Here is a 20008-nt window from a genome sequence, read left to right as displayed (position 1 = left end):
AGCATATCTGTTACACTGGAAATACGGCCGTAGTCGGTCTTGATCCAACGGGCGGCTCTCCTTTGGACGCTTTCAATTTGGTCAATTTGAGTTTGAGTGTGGGCGACCATACCTCGGAGGCATATTCAAGCTTGGGTCGGACTAGAGTCTGGTAAGCAATGGTCTTAATGGGTTCGGATTTGACCTTAATGTTTCTTCGCAGAAACCCTAGGGTTTGTTTAGCTTTCTTGGTTGACCTGTTTATGTGATTGTCCCATGATATTTCATTTGAGATATCCACGCCAAGGTATTTATCTGAGCTGACCGATTCAAGTTGGACTCCATGTAGGTAATACTGGGTAGGGATATGATGTTTTCTTCTAGTGGCGTGGATAACTTGACACTTGGAGGGGTTGAACTCCATGTCCCACTCCAACTCCCACTTTTCTAGAAGTTTAAATTTGAGGTCATTTTGGAGAGTGACAGATTGGTCTGCAGTTGTCAGAGTTAGATATATTGCCGTGTCATCTGCAAACAGACGGACTTTGGAGCTGACGTTTTGTGGGCGGTCATTTTTGTAGGCTAGGAAATGCAGGGGACCAAGTACAGACCCCTGCGGGACACCTGATGATACTGGGATGGCATCAAAGGTAGTGCCATTTAGGACTACTGATTGGATCCTATCATCTAAGGAGCTTTTGACCCATCTTAGTGTGTTACCTCTGACTCCATGTTCACGCATTTTTAGAAGAACTTTCTCATGGCTAACCTTGTCGAAAGCCTTGCTAAAGTCTAGCAGTGTAAGATCTAATTGTTTCTTATTGTAGACTGAAGTGACCAGATCATTTACTATCATAACTAACTGAGTAACACATGATCTTTTCCCTAAAACCATGCTGCAGGTCATACAGAATACCATGGTTGGTGAAGTGCTTAACAATAGATGAGGAAACTATGTGTTCTAGCACCTTGCACAGGACACATGTTAATGAAATTGGCCTATAATTTACTGGATTTGACCTTTCACCTTTTTTAAAAATGGGGGTAACATATGCGGATTTCCACTGGGGTGGAAGTGATCCTTCCTCCAGGGATTTCTGGAATATGACCTCAAGGATGGGGGACAGTTATATTTATACACACGACGTAACTCACCTCTCTCTGTCTCTACTTTTTTGTACTCTGATAATTTGGGTTTCCTCTAATATTTTGCAAGTTATTACAAAAAATCATTAAGTTAATGCCTTTACTTTGTTAATTCCTACCTTGATCCAAAGAATCAAAAAAAAATATACTATACCCTGTTCAAAATGGTACGGAAAATCCGGTACGCAACTTGCACGGAACAGCTATAATTCAATGGAAGTTACTCCCCTTTAAGCCGCATCACTTGCAATTAACCGGATCAATCAATCCGCGTGACCCAATTTAATATTTCTGCCGGTTTCTTTGAGATTATCTGTACGTTGTTGTTTTTCAGACGTACGTTTAAAATAATTACCCTTTTTATGTACCAAAAATGCAAATTAAAATGTCAGAAATTTTCATATAAGTCAACAATTTATTTTAGTGGGGACTATTTATTTGATTTTTAATTAACACTGAAACCTTACAACCGCCAAAATGGCAGCCATCGATTAATTAGCACCAAATATAATCGGAATTTTTAACGATTTCCCAAGATTTCCGACATAATTCCAAGTTGAAGGTATTACAATGAGCGAATTAAAACGGTTTGACATTGATTTTCAGAAATTATTTGTGCATTGGCATGCAATTTGTAACTCATCTTCGATGTTGAGAAATTCGAACAAAGTTGAACGGGACGCTTCTAAAATTTCACTGACTGACATGTCGAGCAGATCCGTTGATGGCCGACTTTTTATCGTCTTTTATATGGTTGTTTGAAACACAAGTCTTGTCACATCTCTTACGTTGGGTAAAACTTTAATGAAGTGTTAAGCGGTAGTTAATAGCCATAATCAGAGAAAAAAAGTTATTTACTCTGTTGCCATGTAATCTGAATTAGTCAGGTTGAATATATTTGCAAAGAACTGCTAGGTCTGGTCCATAGAAAAGTGTTTTCATTGTTTATTTCAACACTTGGTGTCATCATTTTTCTCACTTCCGTTTGGATTCTGTTTCTGCATGGACATGGAGTCGGTACCAGAGACAGATAGAATGGATTTAAATTTTAATTGAATACAGGCTGACTTGGACCATGGCTGATTCGGACCAAATTTACTTGGCTTATTCGGCCCAAATTGTTTAAGTTTTCCTGACACTAATGTCATGAGTAAAAATAAAATTTATGAGTATTAAGTTTAATGTCTGATGCAAAGAATAATTAAAGTCCTTATTTAGATGCATTTTAGTTTGTCAAAACTTCTTACCTGCTTGTACGGTGTATATTTTATGTCTTTACTTCAAGTTAAACCTCTATATAAGCAATAATCAACATTATTTTCTGAATTGCTGAATCATCCAAAATTTATGGTCATTATTGACTGTTAAATATAAGTTTGTGGTCTGAATCAGCCAAAATATATGGTCATTATGTACTTTTATTCGAAGTATGTGGTCCGAATCAGCCAAAATATTTGGTCCGAATCAGCCATGGTCCGAATCAGCCACGGTCCGAATCAGCCTGTTTCCTTTTAATTGCACATTCAAGACTAATGTTTTGTTGTATACCAATTACTGGGATATACAAATTACTGCGAATGTCCTGTTTTGATACTTAACTTGAAAAGTGCTTTACATTTTCTCTCTCATTATTTATGCGCGATGTGCTTAGATTTTTAGAAAAGCTATTTTTGAAAATTGGAGTGTCTTTCTTTTTGTTTCACACTGAATGATTGACTGATCCCAGAAATTAAAGAATTATGCTAAGTGACTGGTCATTATGGTTAATCTTTGCAATTTTTCTCCGCTAATTTTCAATGAAGTTGGTTATTTCTGCCATATCTGTTTTATATTTAGTTTGACCCGTTGTAAAATAGAATTGCTTTCTTTGTCTTAGATCAGTTTTAACAGCTTCTTTAGATTGAAAGTTGAAATTCACGGTAATAGGTATATGCCAGAAAGTGCTAAAATTCTCCACCTCTGTTCTTTGAATGACAAAAGTGGAAGTTTTACCTGGTGTTTTGACGAATTTTTCGCCAAAAGTCTAAAGCTAAAATATAAATTGATCAAACAGAATAAAATTTTTTCTTTTATACAATCATTTTGTCATAAATAGAGTCCACTGAATATAAGACTCACCTTAATTGGTATACCCAGTATAATTGTTGTTTAAGTGCACAAGGTTAGACATACAGAAAGCAGAACTTTTTCTTTCTACAGCAACAGGATGAAAAGCATGGTTTTGGACTTGTATTAGGCGTAAAAAAAAACGTTTGTTTCGTGTATCCTAACCTACTCTAAATTTTTGGCCCGAACCTAAATGTTTTTATGGCCTTGGAGAATATTTTTTCAATGTTTTAACAAAAAGTTGCAAAACTGCACTTTTAATACTTTAAACATGGTCAGTGATGCTAAATGTTTTTTAAAAGAGAATATATTTTTCTTCTGTTTTATAGTAAAAAAGTCTTTCAAGAGAAGTTTTTTAGATGTGGACTTTAAATTGATAATGGAAAAAATGACCAAAGCTATCCCGTACTTCCTAAATCAGTACATACGTAAACAATGGCATGGAGAGAAAATAGACATGAATTTCTTTTAAAAGCTGAATGTTTTGAAAACAATAGCTGTTTTCTGTCAGATATACAGAAAAAAAACTACATAATTTCATTAATTTTCTTTAAATTGGAATGCAGGAAAAATTAGCTGTCAGCTATACTCTAAATAACTGTATTCGTTTTTTGACACAAAATAATTTCTGGAATTTTTAGAATTTTTGTTTAGGCCTTATGATGATAGGGAAAAAGTATAAATGTAGTAGGGTAGAGTATAAGGGTGCACTTACACTTCCTTGCTATTGAGCTAGCTTTTATAGCGACGTAGAGTGTCTGCCTTAGGTGTGAGAGGTCCGGGCTTTGATTCCTGGTCACTGGTCAGGCCTGAAATATTTTCAGCCTGTTACATATAAATCCTGAAAGGTTTGTTCTCCCCCTTGTAATCTCGTCATTGTATTCTTCAGCTAAGTTAGATAGATGTCCTCAATGCTGAATCTGAGTGACAGTTTTTAAATTATGTCTCCCACACCACCATGTGGTGGGAGACATATTGATTTACTCCTGTCTGTCTGTCACAAATCTTGTCCGTATTCTATGTGCTTTTGCTGTATCTGTTATAACTATATTGTATTTCACTGACATCATATGACACAAAGTCCATAACTCATTAACTCTGGCACATTTATTTCATGAATTATGCTCCCTGTTACTTTTGAATTTCAGATTAGACTCATTAGTTTTAATGCTCTTTCACACTTTTAATAGTTTTTATCTTGTATATTTCAGAATTTTGTTTGAAGACTTGATGAAAATGTTCAGATAGGTCAAAAGTGGAAATGGCAGGTAATAAGGATGTACAGATATTAGCTTGTGTTGTAGTAAGTAAGTAAGTGATGACTTGATTTACTGAGGCAACACAATTGGGCAAGCCTCTTCAGAATATACTTGTGTACACATGTATAGCATTGAATTTATGTTAATGTTTAGTTTAGTTAATGTGATCTGCATGAATTCCTAGCAGTTTTTCAGCTTCTGTGAATTCTGTTTCTTGTAGTACTAATATATGATTATAATGCCCCACTTGTGTGTTTTTTATGCCCCCAAAGGCGAGCATGTTAAAGTCGCGCTGTCTGTCCATCAGTGTATGTGTGTGTGTGTTTGCGTGCATCTGTGTAAATCCTTGTCTGGGCTGTTACTTCAACATTCATAGGGGGTTTGAAAATAATTTGACACAAATATTTTACCATATTGAGGTGTGTCATGCTTATGACTCTTGGGGGAGGGGGGGGGGTGGGGTCCCTCAGGTCAAGGTCAAGGTCACAAAAGTCATACACTGAAGAACCAGACAAAATTATCTTAATTGTGTTTTCTCTGCATTATTCAGGAAATTTGATAAATTGATAGTTATGTTAATTATCTTTTACATAGATGGTAAAGATACTGCCAGAAAACAACTTGAGTCTAGAATGTCGTCTCAGGATAATCCCAGTTCCGTCCCATCTGTAAGGACTCGAAGTGACTCTAGAGACCGTGGCAGCAGTGAGATGCCAGTTTTGTCAAGATCTAACTCAAGATCAGAAACATCTCATGTAAGGTCGGAGTCTAAGGATAGAGCATCGGGATCATCCCGCAGTGAATCACGTGAAAGATCCAAATCAGAAGCAGGAGCATCAAAATCGAAGGACTCTCCGGGGCCGGTGCCCAAATTAGAATCTCGAGAATTGTCGAAATCGACTAAATCAGACTCTGTAAAAAGTAAATCAGAAACTAAATATAAAATTGAATCTCCTGATAAAAAGTCAAAATACTCTGATGGTGAAAAGAAAACAAAATCAACGCCTCCAGTGTTAGAAGCTCCGCCTCCAGAGCCAGAACATAAGGAGCCAATCAAACTAAAGCTTTCTTTATCTCAGATAAGATCATACAGTTCAAAGGCAAATACTCGAGATGATTCAGATTCAGCAACTTCATTTGAAGACTATGAGGAACCAGTTGGAAAGAAAAAGACAAAGAAGAAAGATGGTAGTTCTGGAAAAAAGAAAAGGTAAAGTTACTTTATAATTATGATGTTTATATCAATAACCTAGATGTATTCTTAATTGAAATAGTTGCAAGAGCAAGGAATGATAAAAATTTAATATCTGAATAAAACTTCACTGTTTTTTTTCATGAAAAAGGTGAAATAACCACTGTGGTCAGTTTATCAAATGCAAATCTGGTTAATCAGCTTATTAAGTACAATGCAAAGAATATTTCTTCGTTGGTGGACAATATCTCATTCAGTTATCACAAAATTTATCCAGATTTTGCTCTGTGTTATGAGAGCTTTCAGATCTGTTTTAGTTTAAAGATTCTTGGCCAGACCTGGAGTCTGGCATTTTCAGTTGATGTCAGATAGGATACAGAATGATCTTTAAAGATGAAAGAAAGTCTTGGAAAAGAAGCCAAAAAATTGGCGGTGAAATTTTTCACTCAAGTTTGCATAATTTGTTTGATTTAAAACTGCTATTATTCAATGCATAAAGGCATCATTTTACTCTTGCAAGTCTTATTATTAATATAGATTTGGAAATTAAAGATTTTTTTGTGCTATTTTAGAAGTAAAGATAAAGACAAGGCCAGAAAGTCGAAATCTCAGCCTATGGATCAGGACTCTCAGCCGCCACCAGAACTTGAATTGATGGAGACCGGAGAGGTACCAGTGATCAACAGTGATGCAGAAGCCAGTATGAACACTGACCCAGATCCCCTTCCTCCACCTGACATGGATATGTCCACTGATCCAGGTAAGATACCACAGAAATTACAAACCTTAAAGATTGACTGTCCTGTTAAAAGTTATTAATTAATTTGTCTCCAACTGATAAGGATATGTCCATGGATCTAGGTAAGATACTGTTGAAGTAGAAAACCTTAAAGATTGTCATGATAAGTTATTGTTCATAGATATATAACTGTTTTCTCATAATCACTCCCTACACCTGATATGGATATTGTCATGGATCTAGGTAGGATACTGTGGAAAACCCTAAAGATTGACTGTCATGTTAAAAGTTATAGTTCATATTACCCAAATGTTTAATAATTATCTGCTGCATGGAACTTGCTGCTTTTTTTCATTAACAAAGAAAGGATTTTATTTTGCAGAAAGAATTGGTGTAAATCTAGGTGAAATGAGTGATGGCTATATTGCTGTATTTCAGGTCTTGGGGGCAGTTATTTGGATATGGAGGATGATGAACAACAGAGTCAAGAAATGTAAGTTATGTTTGACAACACACAAGAATATACATACTTCATGCTGGTATAATAGTGTCATGTCGTTGAGAAATCTTGAAGCATGTTTGAATCTCTCAAGTCTACAGTATTGACTTTAAATGAGGAGGTTGTTGTAATATTCAACCCCTACATGCAAGTCTGTGAAAGAATATTTCCTTTGTGTTGGCTTCAGGAGTTGAATTAATATTTACCATGAAATGTTTATAAATGGTCTTTTCAGACAGTTGAAAAATTTTAGTCTTTGCAGCTTCACATATCAAAGGTTTTCTAACTTGTAGAAACACAGAAGAAGTTTTTATCACCTCTGTTATTAATAGTTAGCTTCACTGCCAAGAGGAGATGTGCATATCTTGTGCATGCTTTTTCTCAACAACTATGTGCTGGAGGTTTAAGAAACTTCCTTGGAAGCTTCACTAAAAAAAAAGATATGTGCCCAGTCTATGACTTGAGCTGTTGTGATTTTAATATGCAATAATCATATTTTGGGGAGCATCCATCAGTTTTACCAGTTTCTGTAAGGGCTGTAGCTTGGAAACATTGTTCACATGCATATTATCATTACATGAGTAACTTTAGTATGTAGGTCAAGAACCATAACTCTTCCATTTTGTCAGAATTATGACCCCTTTTATTGCATAATGCACTTACAGACAAGTGTTGGCATCCATAGGTGGTGCCTTTGATAAATTTAGCTACAAAGGGTAGTATGTTTTCAGTGGGAAGATTTGCTCGTTTTGTGCTTGTGGTATGAAGAGTCTGCTAGGTCAGGGGGAGTTGTGTAGGTATGATCCTACTCCAGGCTTCAACCCATTCAGACAAGCTGCTGCACTCAAAGCTATGAAAAAATCAAGTACTGATGTTGAAGATAGACCGTCAGACAAAGGCCCTAAACCTTTAACATCTAGGAGAAATAGAGGGCCTCTAAAAAGGTACGCTTTTTTTAATGTTAGTTTCATATTGGTATATTGCCAACATAGTCTTTCAATTTTTCAGTTACATCTGTTGTAGAGCTCAGAAACATAAATTTTTACCCACCCACCAACACACTTGATTTGCAAAATTATGAAGCATATTTTTATATTTTTAAAAATAACCTTATGAAATGTAATTATATAATATTTGAAAAGTAAAGCTTTGCCTTGCTCAAGACAAAAGATCTATATGTAGGAATTTGTACAAATTTTACAGAGATGCTTTCCGATCTCCCCGACGTGGTATTGACGATGACATTTGTGAAGGTTTTGATGAATTAGCAACTGTTGGATTTCCCGACGATACTGAAGTAACTTCTGTCTTTGAACAATCAGGTACATGTATATTCTATTTTTTTTTTGTTGAAAGACGAGTGAGAAAATTGTTTGATATAGAGATTTTCTTGCAGAATTTTTAAAATTACCACATTGGTTATGTTTGGTCACCGTGGCCAAGTGATTAAATTGCCAATTTATTTAATGTGTTGCCAGCTCTGCAACTTGTATTCTTTCATGTGAGGAAGCTATCCAGGTGATGGTTGCAGGCTCTGTTCAGGAGCCAGTGTATGTCTGATAATATTCTATTGTTATGCACAATCATGATTATTGTAAGCAGAGATTGTAATTTAGGGGAAAAAGTATTCCTGCTGAAGTTCACAAGAGCATATTTAGGTGACCTGCAGGTTGCCTGAGATATACATTGTATTATTGCAAGCTGTCTGTGTATTACAGACTTTACAGTCAGAGATTCAGTAAACTGTTTAAAGTTGTGTGTTGAAACACACTGTATTATTTTTAATGCAGGCTGGAACACCAGCCAGAATTTTGGTGTCAGTGATGCATAAATGTCATATATGATATTTGTTATTTTAGGTCATACCTGGGCACATCACTGCTGTGCAGCATGGTCTGAGGGAGTGATACAGAATGAAGATTGTGTCCTCAAGTTTGTTGACAAAGCTGTCGTATCAGGGCTTTCTAAAGTAAGTTTTCACTTAACATATTTGGGACATTTTCTATTATTTCAGGTTAGAGAAAAGGTGCGTTTGTAAGTTGCTATATAGCCATTAAATAATGTAGTTTCTTTCAGTTTACCTAAAAACTGTCCAACAGAATTGCTTCGCATTTTAAACAGTTGTTTCACATCATCACCCATATCATGTTAGACAAGATTGATAGCTTTGGCGTAGTATTTAACTGTGCCACATTTTTACTTAGAATTTTGGGTTTCATGCACTTCTTAGAACTGTACATTAAATATACAAATGTAGCGGTATGTTGACATATGTTAAGCAGTGATTAACGAGGAATTATCTTCAAACATAGAATAGATGATACGTCAAGATTTCAGAAAAAGACACCCTGAAAAATCTGTTTTTCAAAGGCAAAGGGATCTGGCTTTAACTGGATCAAGGCATTTCTCACATCACTGTATTGTCACAGAAAGGCTGTAACTATTTCAACATTTTTTCAAGTGAAATAGTTCAGCATGTTTCCTTCTCTGACCTCTCTTGTTTAATATCTTTCTTCAAATAATGTAGTAAAACACAATTTCATCCTTGCATTTCAGCGATGCAGCTACTGTTCACGGTATGGTGCTACAATCAACTGCAGATATCCACATTGCAATAAAATATATCATTATCCATGTGCTTCTGGTGGTGGTTGCTTCCAGGTAAGCATTTTCAACTTTAGGGACTGTGGTCATTGGCTTTAAGTGAGGGAATTACAAAAGCTAGTTCTTGTTCTATGTCAAAATGATGTAAAAAAATATGGAGGGGATTTTAGTCAATATCTAGGGAAAATGTTACTGTTGGGGGGGAATCAGGCCAAATTTTAGCCAGTAAAACATGAAATATAAGGGTACTGTACTTAGTAATATGTTTCCCTTCAGGAAGTTTATCAGGTTCTGGCAGGCACCTCGGTAGAACCACTGTAGTCTGTATAATATTTAATTGTAGTTAGAAGTAAATTTATAAGTATCCAGTTTAAGGTATTTCTGTACATTTGGATAAAAAAACTTTCTACATTGTAGAATTTGATTATTTAAACCCTGATTTTTCAAAACTTCAGAATATACTTAGAAAATTCAGCAAATAAAAAACAGAGGATCGTTGGCTTGAATTTTTGCTAGACTGATTTGAAAAATTTGATCTGCACACAAGTTTTCATAATGGAAATCTATGGGAAAATCACAATTTTGGTAACACTTCTGTGAAAATGAATTTTTCTACAATGTAGACTTAAATGAAACTTCCCTTAGTCTTAAAGATATAGACTGTTATAATGGTGAAATAGTATGTATAGGTCTGTGTGCTTGTTTTTGAGATTCTTGCCCATGAATGAAAGATATCTGTATATTTCAAGTCGATGTTAAGATATTATCTAGAATTTATATCATATTTTATCTTTATAAAGACAGTGAAGTTACCGTTTTAACACATTTAGTCTCGGGTTGCTATTAATTCACAAATGGATTTTCGTTTCCGTATACAGAGTCCAAATTTTTTTTAAATCACTTCTGGTTTATTAAATGTGCAGAACTACCTTGAGTTGCCCAGGAAGAAACAATTTTTTGTTTCATTTGTTGAACCATTAGATAAGCATTTCAGTAAGGTTTTAAACTATATAGACGAAATGACGAGATAATAATTGAAGGTTCTAAACCGTAATTTGCATTTCAGGATATAAAGACGCTTTCCTTACTTTGCCCAGAACATTCTGACGAGGCCCAGACAATAGGTATGTATTTTAGAGAATGGATGTAATACTATCATGATGTTTAAAGAAACTACATAGCAGAATGCAATTTAGTTGAGAAATGATGATCCTTTCATCATGCAGATTGATATGTTTCAAGTATGTAAACCTATTTCCTTGTAAAAATATACACCAAGAAGAAGGGATTTCCATTTTCAGAATTTGTTAAAATGCATAATTTTGACCTGACCAAGCACATTGTATCAGACTGGAAGAACAGATTTGGCATCTAGCTACAATTAACCTTGCATAAATATTCATTGGAAGTGTTGTATAATTTTACCAGGGATTTGGTAAGAGTAACGGTTTATTTTGCCAATACTGTTATTTCTGTTGAAAGTGCTATCTGTGTGAGTTTGATCTGCAGGCAAGAGCTGCAGGTAGGTGAGTTGTTGGGCAGGCAAGTGAATTTGATTCACAGGCAAGTGAGGCTGATTCACAGGCAAGTGAGGCTGATTCACAGGCAAGTGAGGTTGATCTGTAGACAAGTGAATTTGATTCACATGCAAACGAGGTTGATTTACAGGCATGTGAGTTTGATTGGCAAGCAAGATAGGTTGAATTGCAGGCTAGTGAGGTTGATTCACAGACAAGTGTGTTTCATCTGTAGGGAAGTTTAAATTGGTCTGCAGGCAATATGAACATCCTTAGTTGCTGTCAGCTATATGCAGAAAAAAAGTTTTTTAATAATGTTGTGAAATTAAGGAATATTTGTTCTTGTTAAAAGATGTCAAATATTTATGTTTACACAATTTATAAGTATTCCAAAATAAATCTGACCAGTTATTCCATTCAGAAGCAAGTGAACTGTGATATTTATGAATACTTATGGTTGATCTTTATATTGTTCTTGCAGATTCAGCAGGTAATATAGTGTGTTTACTAATGTTGGTTTGGGGATTTTGGAGGACATAGTTGTTTTTAGCTCACCTGAGCACAAAGTGCTCAGGGTGAGGTATTGTGATCACTCACCGTCCGGCGTCCGTCCGTCCGTCGTCCGTCCGTCCACACTTTCCTTTAAACAACATCTCCTCCTAAACCAACAGGCCAATTTTGATGAAACTTCACAGGGTTGTTCCTTGGATGGTCTTCTTTAAAAATTATTCAAAGAATTGAATTCCATACAGAATTCTGGTTGCCATGGCAACCAAAAGTAAAAACTTTAAAAATCTTCTTCTCAAAAACCAGAAGCCCTAGAGCTTAGATATTTGGTGTGAAGCATTGCCTAGTGGACCTCTACCAAGTTTGTTCAAATCATGACCCCAGGGTCAAAATTGATCCCGCCCCGGGGGGTCACTTGATTTTACATAGGAAAATCTTAAAAATTTTCTTCTCAAAAACCAGAAGCCCTAGAGCTTAGATATTTGACTTGCAGCATTGCCTAGTGGACCTCTACTAAAATTGTTCAAATCATGACCCCGGGGTCAAAATTGACCTCCCCCCAGGGGTCACTTGATTTTACATAGGAAAATCTTCAAAAAATTTCTAAAAATAAACCAGAAGGCTTAGAGCTTAGATATTTGACATGTAGCATTGCCTAGTGGACCTCTACAAAATTTGTTCAAATCATGACCCCCGGGTCAAAATTGACCCCACCCCAGGGGTCACTTGATTTTACAAAGGAAAATCTTCAAAAATTTTCTAAAAATAAACCAGAAGGCCTAGGTCTTAGATATTTGACATGTAGCATTGCCTAGTAGACTTCTACAAAATTTATTCAAATCATGACCCCCGGGGTCAAATTGACCCCGCCACATGGGATTACTTGATTGTACATAGAAAAATCTTCAGAATAAACCAGAAGGCCTAGAGCTTAGATATTTCATATGTAGCATTGCCTAGTGGACCTCTACAAAATTTGTTCAAATCATGACCCCCGGGGTTAAAATTGACCCCACCCCAGGGGTCACTTGATTTTACATAGGAAAATCTTAAAAAAATTTCTAAAAATAAACCAGAAGGCTTAGATCTTAGATATTTGACATGTAGCATTGCCTAGTAGACTTCTACAAAATTTGTTCAAATCATTACCTCCGGGGTCAAATTGACCCCACCCCATGGGGTTATTTGTTTAGCTTTAGCAAAGAATTTTTTCAAGAAAGCAATTAAACTAAGGTGAGCGATATAGGGCCATCATGGCCCTCTTGTTTTAGCTCACCAGAGCACAAAGTGCTCAGGGTGAGCTATTGTGATCGCTCACCATCCGGCGTCCGTCCGTCCTTCCACACTTTCCTTTAAACAACATCTCCTCCTAAACCAACAGGCCAATTTTGATGAAACTTCACAGGGATGTTCCTTGGATGGTCTTCTTTTTGAATTCCATGCAGAACTCTGGTTCAGGTTGCCATGGCAACAGAAAGGAAAAAATTTAAAAATCTTCTTCTCAAAAACCAGAAGCCCTAGAGCTTAGATATTTGGTGTGAAGCATTGCCTAGTGGACCTCTACCAAGTTTGTTCAAATCATGACCCCAGGGTCAAAATTGACCCCGCCCTAGGGGTCACTTGATTTTACATAGGAAAATCTTAAAAAATCTTCTTCTCAAAAACCAGAAGCCCTAGAGCTTAGATATTTGACTTGTAGCATTGCCTTGTGGACCTCTACTAAAATTGTTCAAATCATGACCCCGGGGTCAAAATTGACCTCCCCCCAAGGGTCACTTGATTTTACATAGGAAAATCTTCAAAAATTTTCTAAAAATAAATCAAAAAGCCTAGATCTTAGATATTTGACGTGTAGCATTGCCTAGTAGACTTCTACAAAAAAATTTCAAATCATGACCCCCGGGATCAAATTGACACCGCCCCATGGGGTCACTTGATTTTACATAGGAAAATCTTCAAAAATTTTCTAAAAATAAACCAGAAGGCCTAGATCTTAGATATTTGACGTGTAGCATTGCCTAGTAGACTTCTACAAAAAAATTTCAAATCTGGACCCCCCAGGGTCAAATTTACCCAGCCCCAGGGGTTACTTGATTGTATATAGGGAAATCTTCATAAATTTGCTAAAAATAAACCAGAAGGCCTAGATCTTAGATATTTGATATGTTACATTGCCTAGTAGACTTCTACAAACTTTGTTCCATTCATGACCCTCGGGGTAAACTTGGCCCTGCCCCAGGGGTTACTTCACTGTACATCAGAAAATCTTCAAAAAAAATTCTAAAAATCATCAGTTTGACATTTGAAACATGTAGCTCATATTACTGTGGTGAGCGATCCAGGGTCATCATGACCCTCTTGTTTTAAGGAAGATTTTGTTTCAGATACTAAAATCATGAAAAGTCACATGTTAATTTGCATCACACCTTTACACTTGGCCAGAATAATATAAGAAAAAGCTGAGATGTCAGATGTCATTGCAAACCCTTTATGGCAATTGTCATGCTTGCACGGACATTTGTCACCAACTGGAACTTTCATTTGATTTGATAAATATTCATGGATATTACCATGGCAGACAGACAGACAGACGCTTTCTTCACCCAAGATGTAAAATATAATGAAAGAAGTGCATACTTGGGATTGTAGGTTTAGATGTTGAGACTGCAAACTGTTCCCACTTCATAATTCTCAGCTCAAATTATTTCATTCAGATTAATTATTCATATCATAAAACTAAAATTTCTTAATTTTACCAGATGCATGTTAAAAATCTTTAATGACTCACTTTACAATGAGGTGATAGTAATTTTATATTAATCATTGATTGGAGAACTGTCCTAGAGTACAGTAATGCCATTGGTCAATTTCAATACTGTTCGCAAACAGCCAACCAGGTGCTGTAGATTTGAGAAAACTCAATTGCTGAAGTCAGTGTTTCTTTAATTTCTCAGAAAATGCTGGGTTCAAGTTCATAAATCTGAGTTTTGAGACCAGATTTTGGGACAACTTGTATATGAAAAGAATTGGAACCATTGTCTTACTGTTGCATGATTGTAAGAGATGATGTATAGATTATGAACATGTATCTTTGCTGTATCTCTGTCATTTCAGCATGTATCAAAGTTCTATACTACATACTTCCATTTTGATGTAAAAAATGTTAAACCAAAATTTTACACTTTGGATGCCATATAACCTGTTCTGTGCTGATGATCTGTAAATCAAAATCAGATTTAATACCAGTCTCAGAACTCCAGAATCTGATTGGTTGTTTCTGAACACAGTTTTGAAATTGACTAATGACACACTGGTCTCTAATCTCAGGTGTATAATCTTGGAACCTGGTGAGATTGTTTTTCAAGCTTTGAGCTTGTTGCCTTGCACTCTAAACTTCTCAGTTTGTTAAAATGGTTCTTTAACACAGCACAATAATGGTATTTAGACATTTCATGAAATTACTGATGTAAAGTGTGTTGAAGTATAACATGTATCAGGATTGCAATTCAATGTTTAAAAGTTCCTTGTCATATATAGAGGTATATTTGAATTTTGAAACGAACAAGTGCTCTTTTTTCACGGCAGTGAGATGCTTACCAGGTAAATAAAGAAGTAAACTGCCTTCATAATTTACTTCTTTGACATTATAAAATTTCTTATTCATAAAATGAAAATATTATTTATGGTTTGATGGTGTACAGGAAATGATTTTTGTTTTTCATTAAGTTTATATCAGAAATTTCCAAAAATGTGCGAGATAGTGATTTAAAAGAAAGCATCTTTCTGCAATATTAAGTTAGTAGATTTATTGACGTATGCAGTTATCTATTACAGCGGGTGACGAGGCAGTCTGTATAGTGTGTAATATTGTTGGTAACATCTCTGAGCAGTTGTTCTGTACAAGTTGTGGTCATCATTACCATGGAAACTGTTTACATCCAGCTGTTGAGGTCAATCCAACAGTACGAGCAGGCTGGCAGTGTCCCGATTGTAAAATATGCCAAATGTGCAGGTAAGGAAACACTCATTTATTTTACTAGCTCATTTCAAATGAGTAATATGTTTAGGCATGTATTGGTAGGCGGGCGAATGAAAACAGTGTACTGTATACACAGTAGCTAGAGTTCTTTTTCTTTGACCTAAATCAAATTAATACAGATTAGGCGTCATCATAATTTCAAGGTCACGATTTATGAACAGTCAGTTTGCACTTGACATAAAGATGATGGTGTGTGCGCAAACACTTTAGTGATTTTTAAGGGGATTTTTATCAAACTTTTACAGAATATATATCAATATATTAATAATATCAGGGTCAAGTTTGATAACTTTACAGTTTAAGACCTGATGTACATCACGTTAGTGACACTGTGGTACAGTTGTCAGATTTCCTACTCCACAGTTGTATTTTTTGTTAACAGGTCACATTTTACAAAATGTGTATCGCAAAGGTAAAATTGCTTTTGTTTAATCATGAATATATGTACAATGAAATATACACAGTTAGTTTGTTTCGTACCACAAAAAATGGTCATGATAGTTAATACCGCATAAAGGGTGTATAATGGAACGTCATGTAAATTAGTTATTCAGGTCCAATTGCTTAAGTTTAATCAATCATACTTGGTCTTTTTTTTGTCGACAGACATCCAGGGAATGATAGTAAGATGCTGGTATGTGATATGTGTGATAAAGGTTACCATACCTTCTGTCTTAAACCTGTCATGACGACCATTCCAAAAAATGGCTGGAAATGTAAAGTAAGTTAAATACAGTTTACATGTAAATATCTTGTGCTGATTAGCCAGGTTAGCTATAAAGCTAACCATTTAAGAGACAGAAAAAAAGAAAAGAAAAGAGTTGATACTGGTACTGATGATAAACCCGGACAGATGATAAAGTCGACCACCTTGGAAATATTCGATTGCAATCAGTTCTTTATAAAATTGAACACACCATCTAATAGTTTCCACTTAAAACACCAACTGGTGTAAACAAAAACAAAATTGGTAAATATTCTGTATAAATAAATGACTTACATTTATTTGTATAAAAAATATTTATCCAAAATTACTGGGAAAGAGGGTGTTTTTTTGCGCATTCTCACTGTCGAAACATAAAGGCCTGACATATGGTAACTTTTCATTACTTGATCAGGAATGACTGTTGCAGCTTTTTGGGGAAAGTTTCAATATGATAATACCAAGAAAATTTTGTAAATGACAAAGTGTTCGAATTTATCATCAGTCAACGTTCATACAGTCGCCATTTTACATACCCCTTTCAGGGCTTCACTTCGTGTGAGTTTGCTTACTAAATATAAATTTGAATTATGTAATGTTTTCAGCAAAGTTTAAGCATTATTTTGATACCGACCATTGATTACAATTTGCAGAAATAAAAAAGTTACAGGTAAAAAACCTCATTTTTTGTTCGGGTTTATCATCAGTACCAGTAACCCTTACAGATTAAAGAAAATATATGAAAGCCCAAAAATCTTTTGGATTGTAATCTGATCTTGTGAAGTACGTGTGTTTGCCTCTACTTAAGATGTTGTTCGAAAAATAAATATTGTCAGATGTGATTATGTCACTTTGTGAAGGTCAAGTTAGTATGCATATTTTCCATGGCTCATCCAGATATTCAAATGAATCTTGAACAATATTGAAGTGAAGCTGTAGTTCTTTCAGTGGCCATGCATCTTTATCAACTCAATGATTTTGCATTTAATTTTAGATGTGTACTGTAAGTGTTTCTGCTTAATTGTTAATTAAGTTACCTTAGATACCCATGTATAATGCGCAGTTTTTTTACCCCCGGGACCACCCCCGAATCGTGGGTGCGCATTATACACAGGTATAGACGATTTTCCAACTTCAAACCAAGTTTTGTTTCGATTTTCGCCATTTTGGTAAAGGGAAACTACTCTCCGCGCTGTCACCACTAAAATCTAAGATTGCCGTTACGTTCCGTAAAAGATAGAATGGTTTATTTTTCTTTCAAACAAAATTAATTTCATATAAATTTAAAAGTATTGTGAGGAAAGAAATATTAATAAATCACAAAAATTATGATACTAATTAAAGATCGAGTATTATCTTTAACCGAGATCAAACTGTGAACAACAAAATTGACACGAAGTGACACGCTAATTGCCGGTAATTACTGGCTATTGATCGTGACAAAAAGACTGTCACGCCTTTTGTTATCGGTTTGAATTGAGAAGCTCATGTCATTTTGAAAGATACCATTCCGAAATATTGAATCAGCTGCTATTTATTTATTCAAAATAGTTTATTAAAAATGGTAAAACAACAAATATAACAATATTTTACTGGTTTCATTTTCGAGAAAACAAAAATCGATAGTACCGCGATACCGATGCTGCTCTCCGCCGTGGAGATAAAATTCATTACCGGTGTAGATGTAAACTCTACTCTCATTTTCCATCAACCTCAAAATTGACCATAAATGTTTTTTTTTCCCCAGGATTTGGGCTAAAATGGGAGGGAGGGGTGCATTATACATGACAATCTACGGTAGTTCTAAATGGAATTAATGGAACATTTATAAGAACAGAATAATGTGAAAAGTAAAATGGTTTTTTATATATTTCCAGAATTGTCGTATATGTGTGGACTGTAACTCTAGAACACCTGGAAGTGGGCGGAGTTCACGTTGGCACTTAAACTACACTGTTTGTGATAGCTGTTATCAGCAGCGTAACAAGGGTCTGTCGTGTCCATTATGTGGTAAAGCGTACAGACATTTCTCCCAAAAGGCCATGGTTCAGTGCAATATGTGTAAAAAGTGAGTGCAGTTGGGTTTGTTTATATTACTATGTCTGGTTAATGATTGTTAAACATAATTTTCCTTTTAGATCGAATTAAGCTGACAGTTTTCATTTCATCAAACTTCTACAGAGGCCTGTGTGGCTGAGTGATTTAGGTAAAAATGATTGCCTCTCTCCTTTGTGGGTTTTAAACCTTAGAGGTTTTATTCATGTGAGAAAGCCATCCAGCTGGCTTACGAAAAACGTCGGTGTTTCTGCTGAGGTACTTATTTGTTCCTGCTATAATCAGTAATGCAGAGGAACTACTTGTGTATTCCTCCACAGTCACAGCTGGAATGGTTCCATATGACCTGTAATTGTATTGATGTGATGTTAAACACAAGCAAGTGAACTAAATGTTTATAATCACAATTTTCAGACTGATGATTTTTTTTTTTAAAAAAGGAAGGTTCAATAGAAAAGTTTCATAAATATATTAGCATTCCAGATATGATGTTTCAATATTTGTTCTTAAAAGCAGCTTCCAGTAACCATCTAGTTGTTGTTTTCTGGTGATAAATAATAGAACTGTCTAACTCAACTAGAAAATTTGACTTTGTTGTTGGAGGAAATTTTTCACATTGCTTTTTGTTATGTATAAACTTTTCAGACTAGTACATTCAGAATGTGATCCTAAAATAGATGCTGCATTATTAGTACATGTGAAGAATGAAGAACCAACAGATTATCTATGTACTATATGTAGAAATAGAGACCCTGAGGTGGGTATCAGGAAGGTAGGATTCGTACATGTTTCCCATGCTGAAAGTCACTGTTAGTCATGGTCATGTATTATTGGTATTATTTGATTAACCTTTAATTGATGTTGTGATAACCTTTTTAGCTCACCTGTCACATAGTGACAGTCGCCCTTCGTCCGTCGTCCGTCCGTCGTCCGTCCACAATTTCTTGTCTGCACGATAGAGGTTTCATTTATGATTTTATTTTAACCAAACTTGCACACAACTTGTATCACCATAAGATCTCGGTTCCTTTCTTGAACTGGCCAGATCCCATTATGGGTTCCAGAGTTATGGCCCCTGAAAGGGCCAAAATGAGCTATTTTGACCTTGTCTGCACAATAGCAGCTTCATTTATGATTCGATTTTTACCAAACTGACACACAACTTGTATCACCATAAGATCTCGGTTCCTGTCTTGAACTGGCCAGATTCCATTATGGGTTTCAGAGTTATGACCCCTGAAAGGGCCAAAATTAGCTATTTTGACTTTGTCTGCACAGTAGCAGCTTTATTTATAATTTGATATTTACCAAACTGACACACAACTTGTATCACCATAAGATCTTGGTTCTTTTCTTGAACTGGCGAGATTCCATTATGGGTTCCAGAGTTATGGCCCCTTAAAGGGCCAAAATTAACTTATTTGACCTTGTCGGCACAATAGCAGCTTCATTTATGATTTGATTTTAACCAAACTCGCATACAACTTGTATCACCATAAGATCTTGGTTTCTTTCTTGAACTGGCGAGATTCAATTATGGGTTCCAGAGTTATGGCCCCTGAAAGGGCCAAAATTAGCTATTTTGACCTTGTCTGCACAGTAGCAGCTTTATTTATGATTTGATTTTTACCAAACTGGCACACAACTTGTATCACCATAAGAT

At 35.6% G+C, this 20008-nt stretch overlaps 1 protein-coding gene across 12 annotated transcripts in view; it reads left to right on the top strand.

Moving 5' to 3' along the window:
* The first annotated feature begins 1583 nt into the window (after positions 1-1583).
* The window catches only part of LOC123560649 (histone-lysine N-methyltransferase 2C-like), a 108055-nt gene continuing 89630 nt past the window's right edge, over positions 1584-20008 (top strand). For 11 of the 12 annotated variants that reach the window (XM_053553340.1, XM_053553332.1, XM_053553338.1 and 8 more), the window contains exons 1-14: positions 1584-1687; positions 4443-4499; positions 5085-5700; positions 6255-6442; positions 6860-6914; positions 7652-7864; positions 8124-8242; positions 8780-8889; positions 9477-9581; positions 10591-10648; positions 15383-15560; positions 16194-16308; positions 18168-18358; positions 18991-19117. In XM_053553340.1, coding sequence (XP_053409315.1) covers positions 4493-4499; positions 5085-5700; positions 6255-6442; positions 6860-6914; positions 7652-7864; positions 8124-8242; positions 8780-8889; positions 9477-9581; positions 10591-10648; positions 15383-15560; positions 16194-16308; positions 18168-18358; positions 18991-19117 — 2082 coding nt within the window. In that variant the 5' untranslated portion in view covers positions 1584-1687; positions 4443-4492. The remainder of the gene's footprint in view (positions 1688-4442; positions 4500-5084; positions 5701-6254; positions 6443-6859; positions 6915-7651; positions 7865-8123; positions 8243-8779; positions 8890-9476; positions 9582-10590; positions 10649-15382; positions 15561-16193; positions 16309-18167; positions 18359-18990; positions 19118-20008) is intronic. The other variant, XM_053553333.1, reaches the window with a different exon arrangement.

This window comes from Mercenaria mercenaria, chromosome 10 (genome assembly GCF_021730395.1).
Source record: "Mercenaria mercenaria strain notata chromosome 10, MADL_Memer_1, whole genome shotgun sequence".
In the NCBI taxonomy this organism is placed as follows: Eukaryota; Metazoa; Mollusca; class Bivalvia; order Venerida; family Veneridae; genus Mercenaria; species Mercenaria mercenaria.
This window is presented reverse-complemented; position numbering and strand designations above follow the sequence as displayed.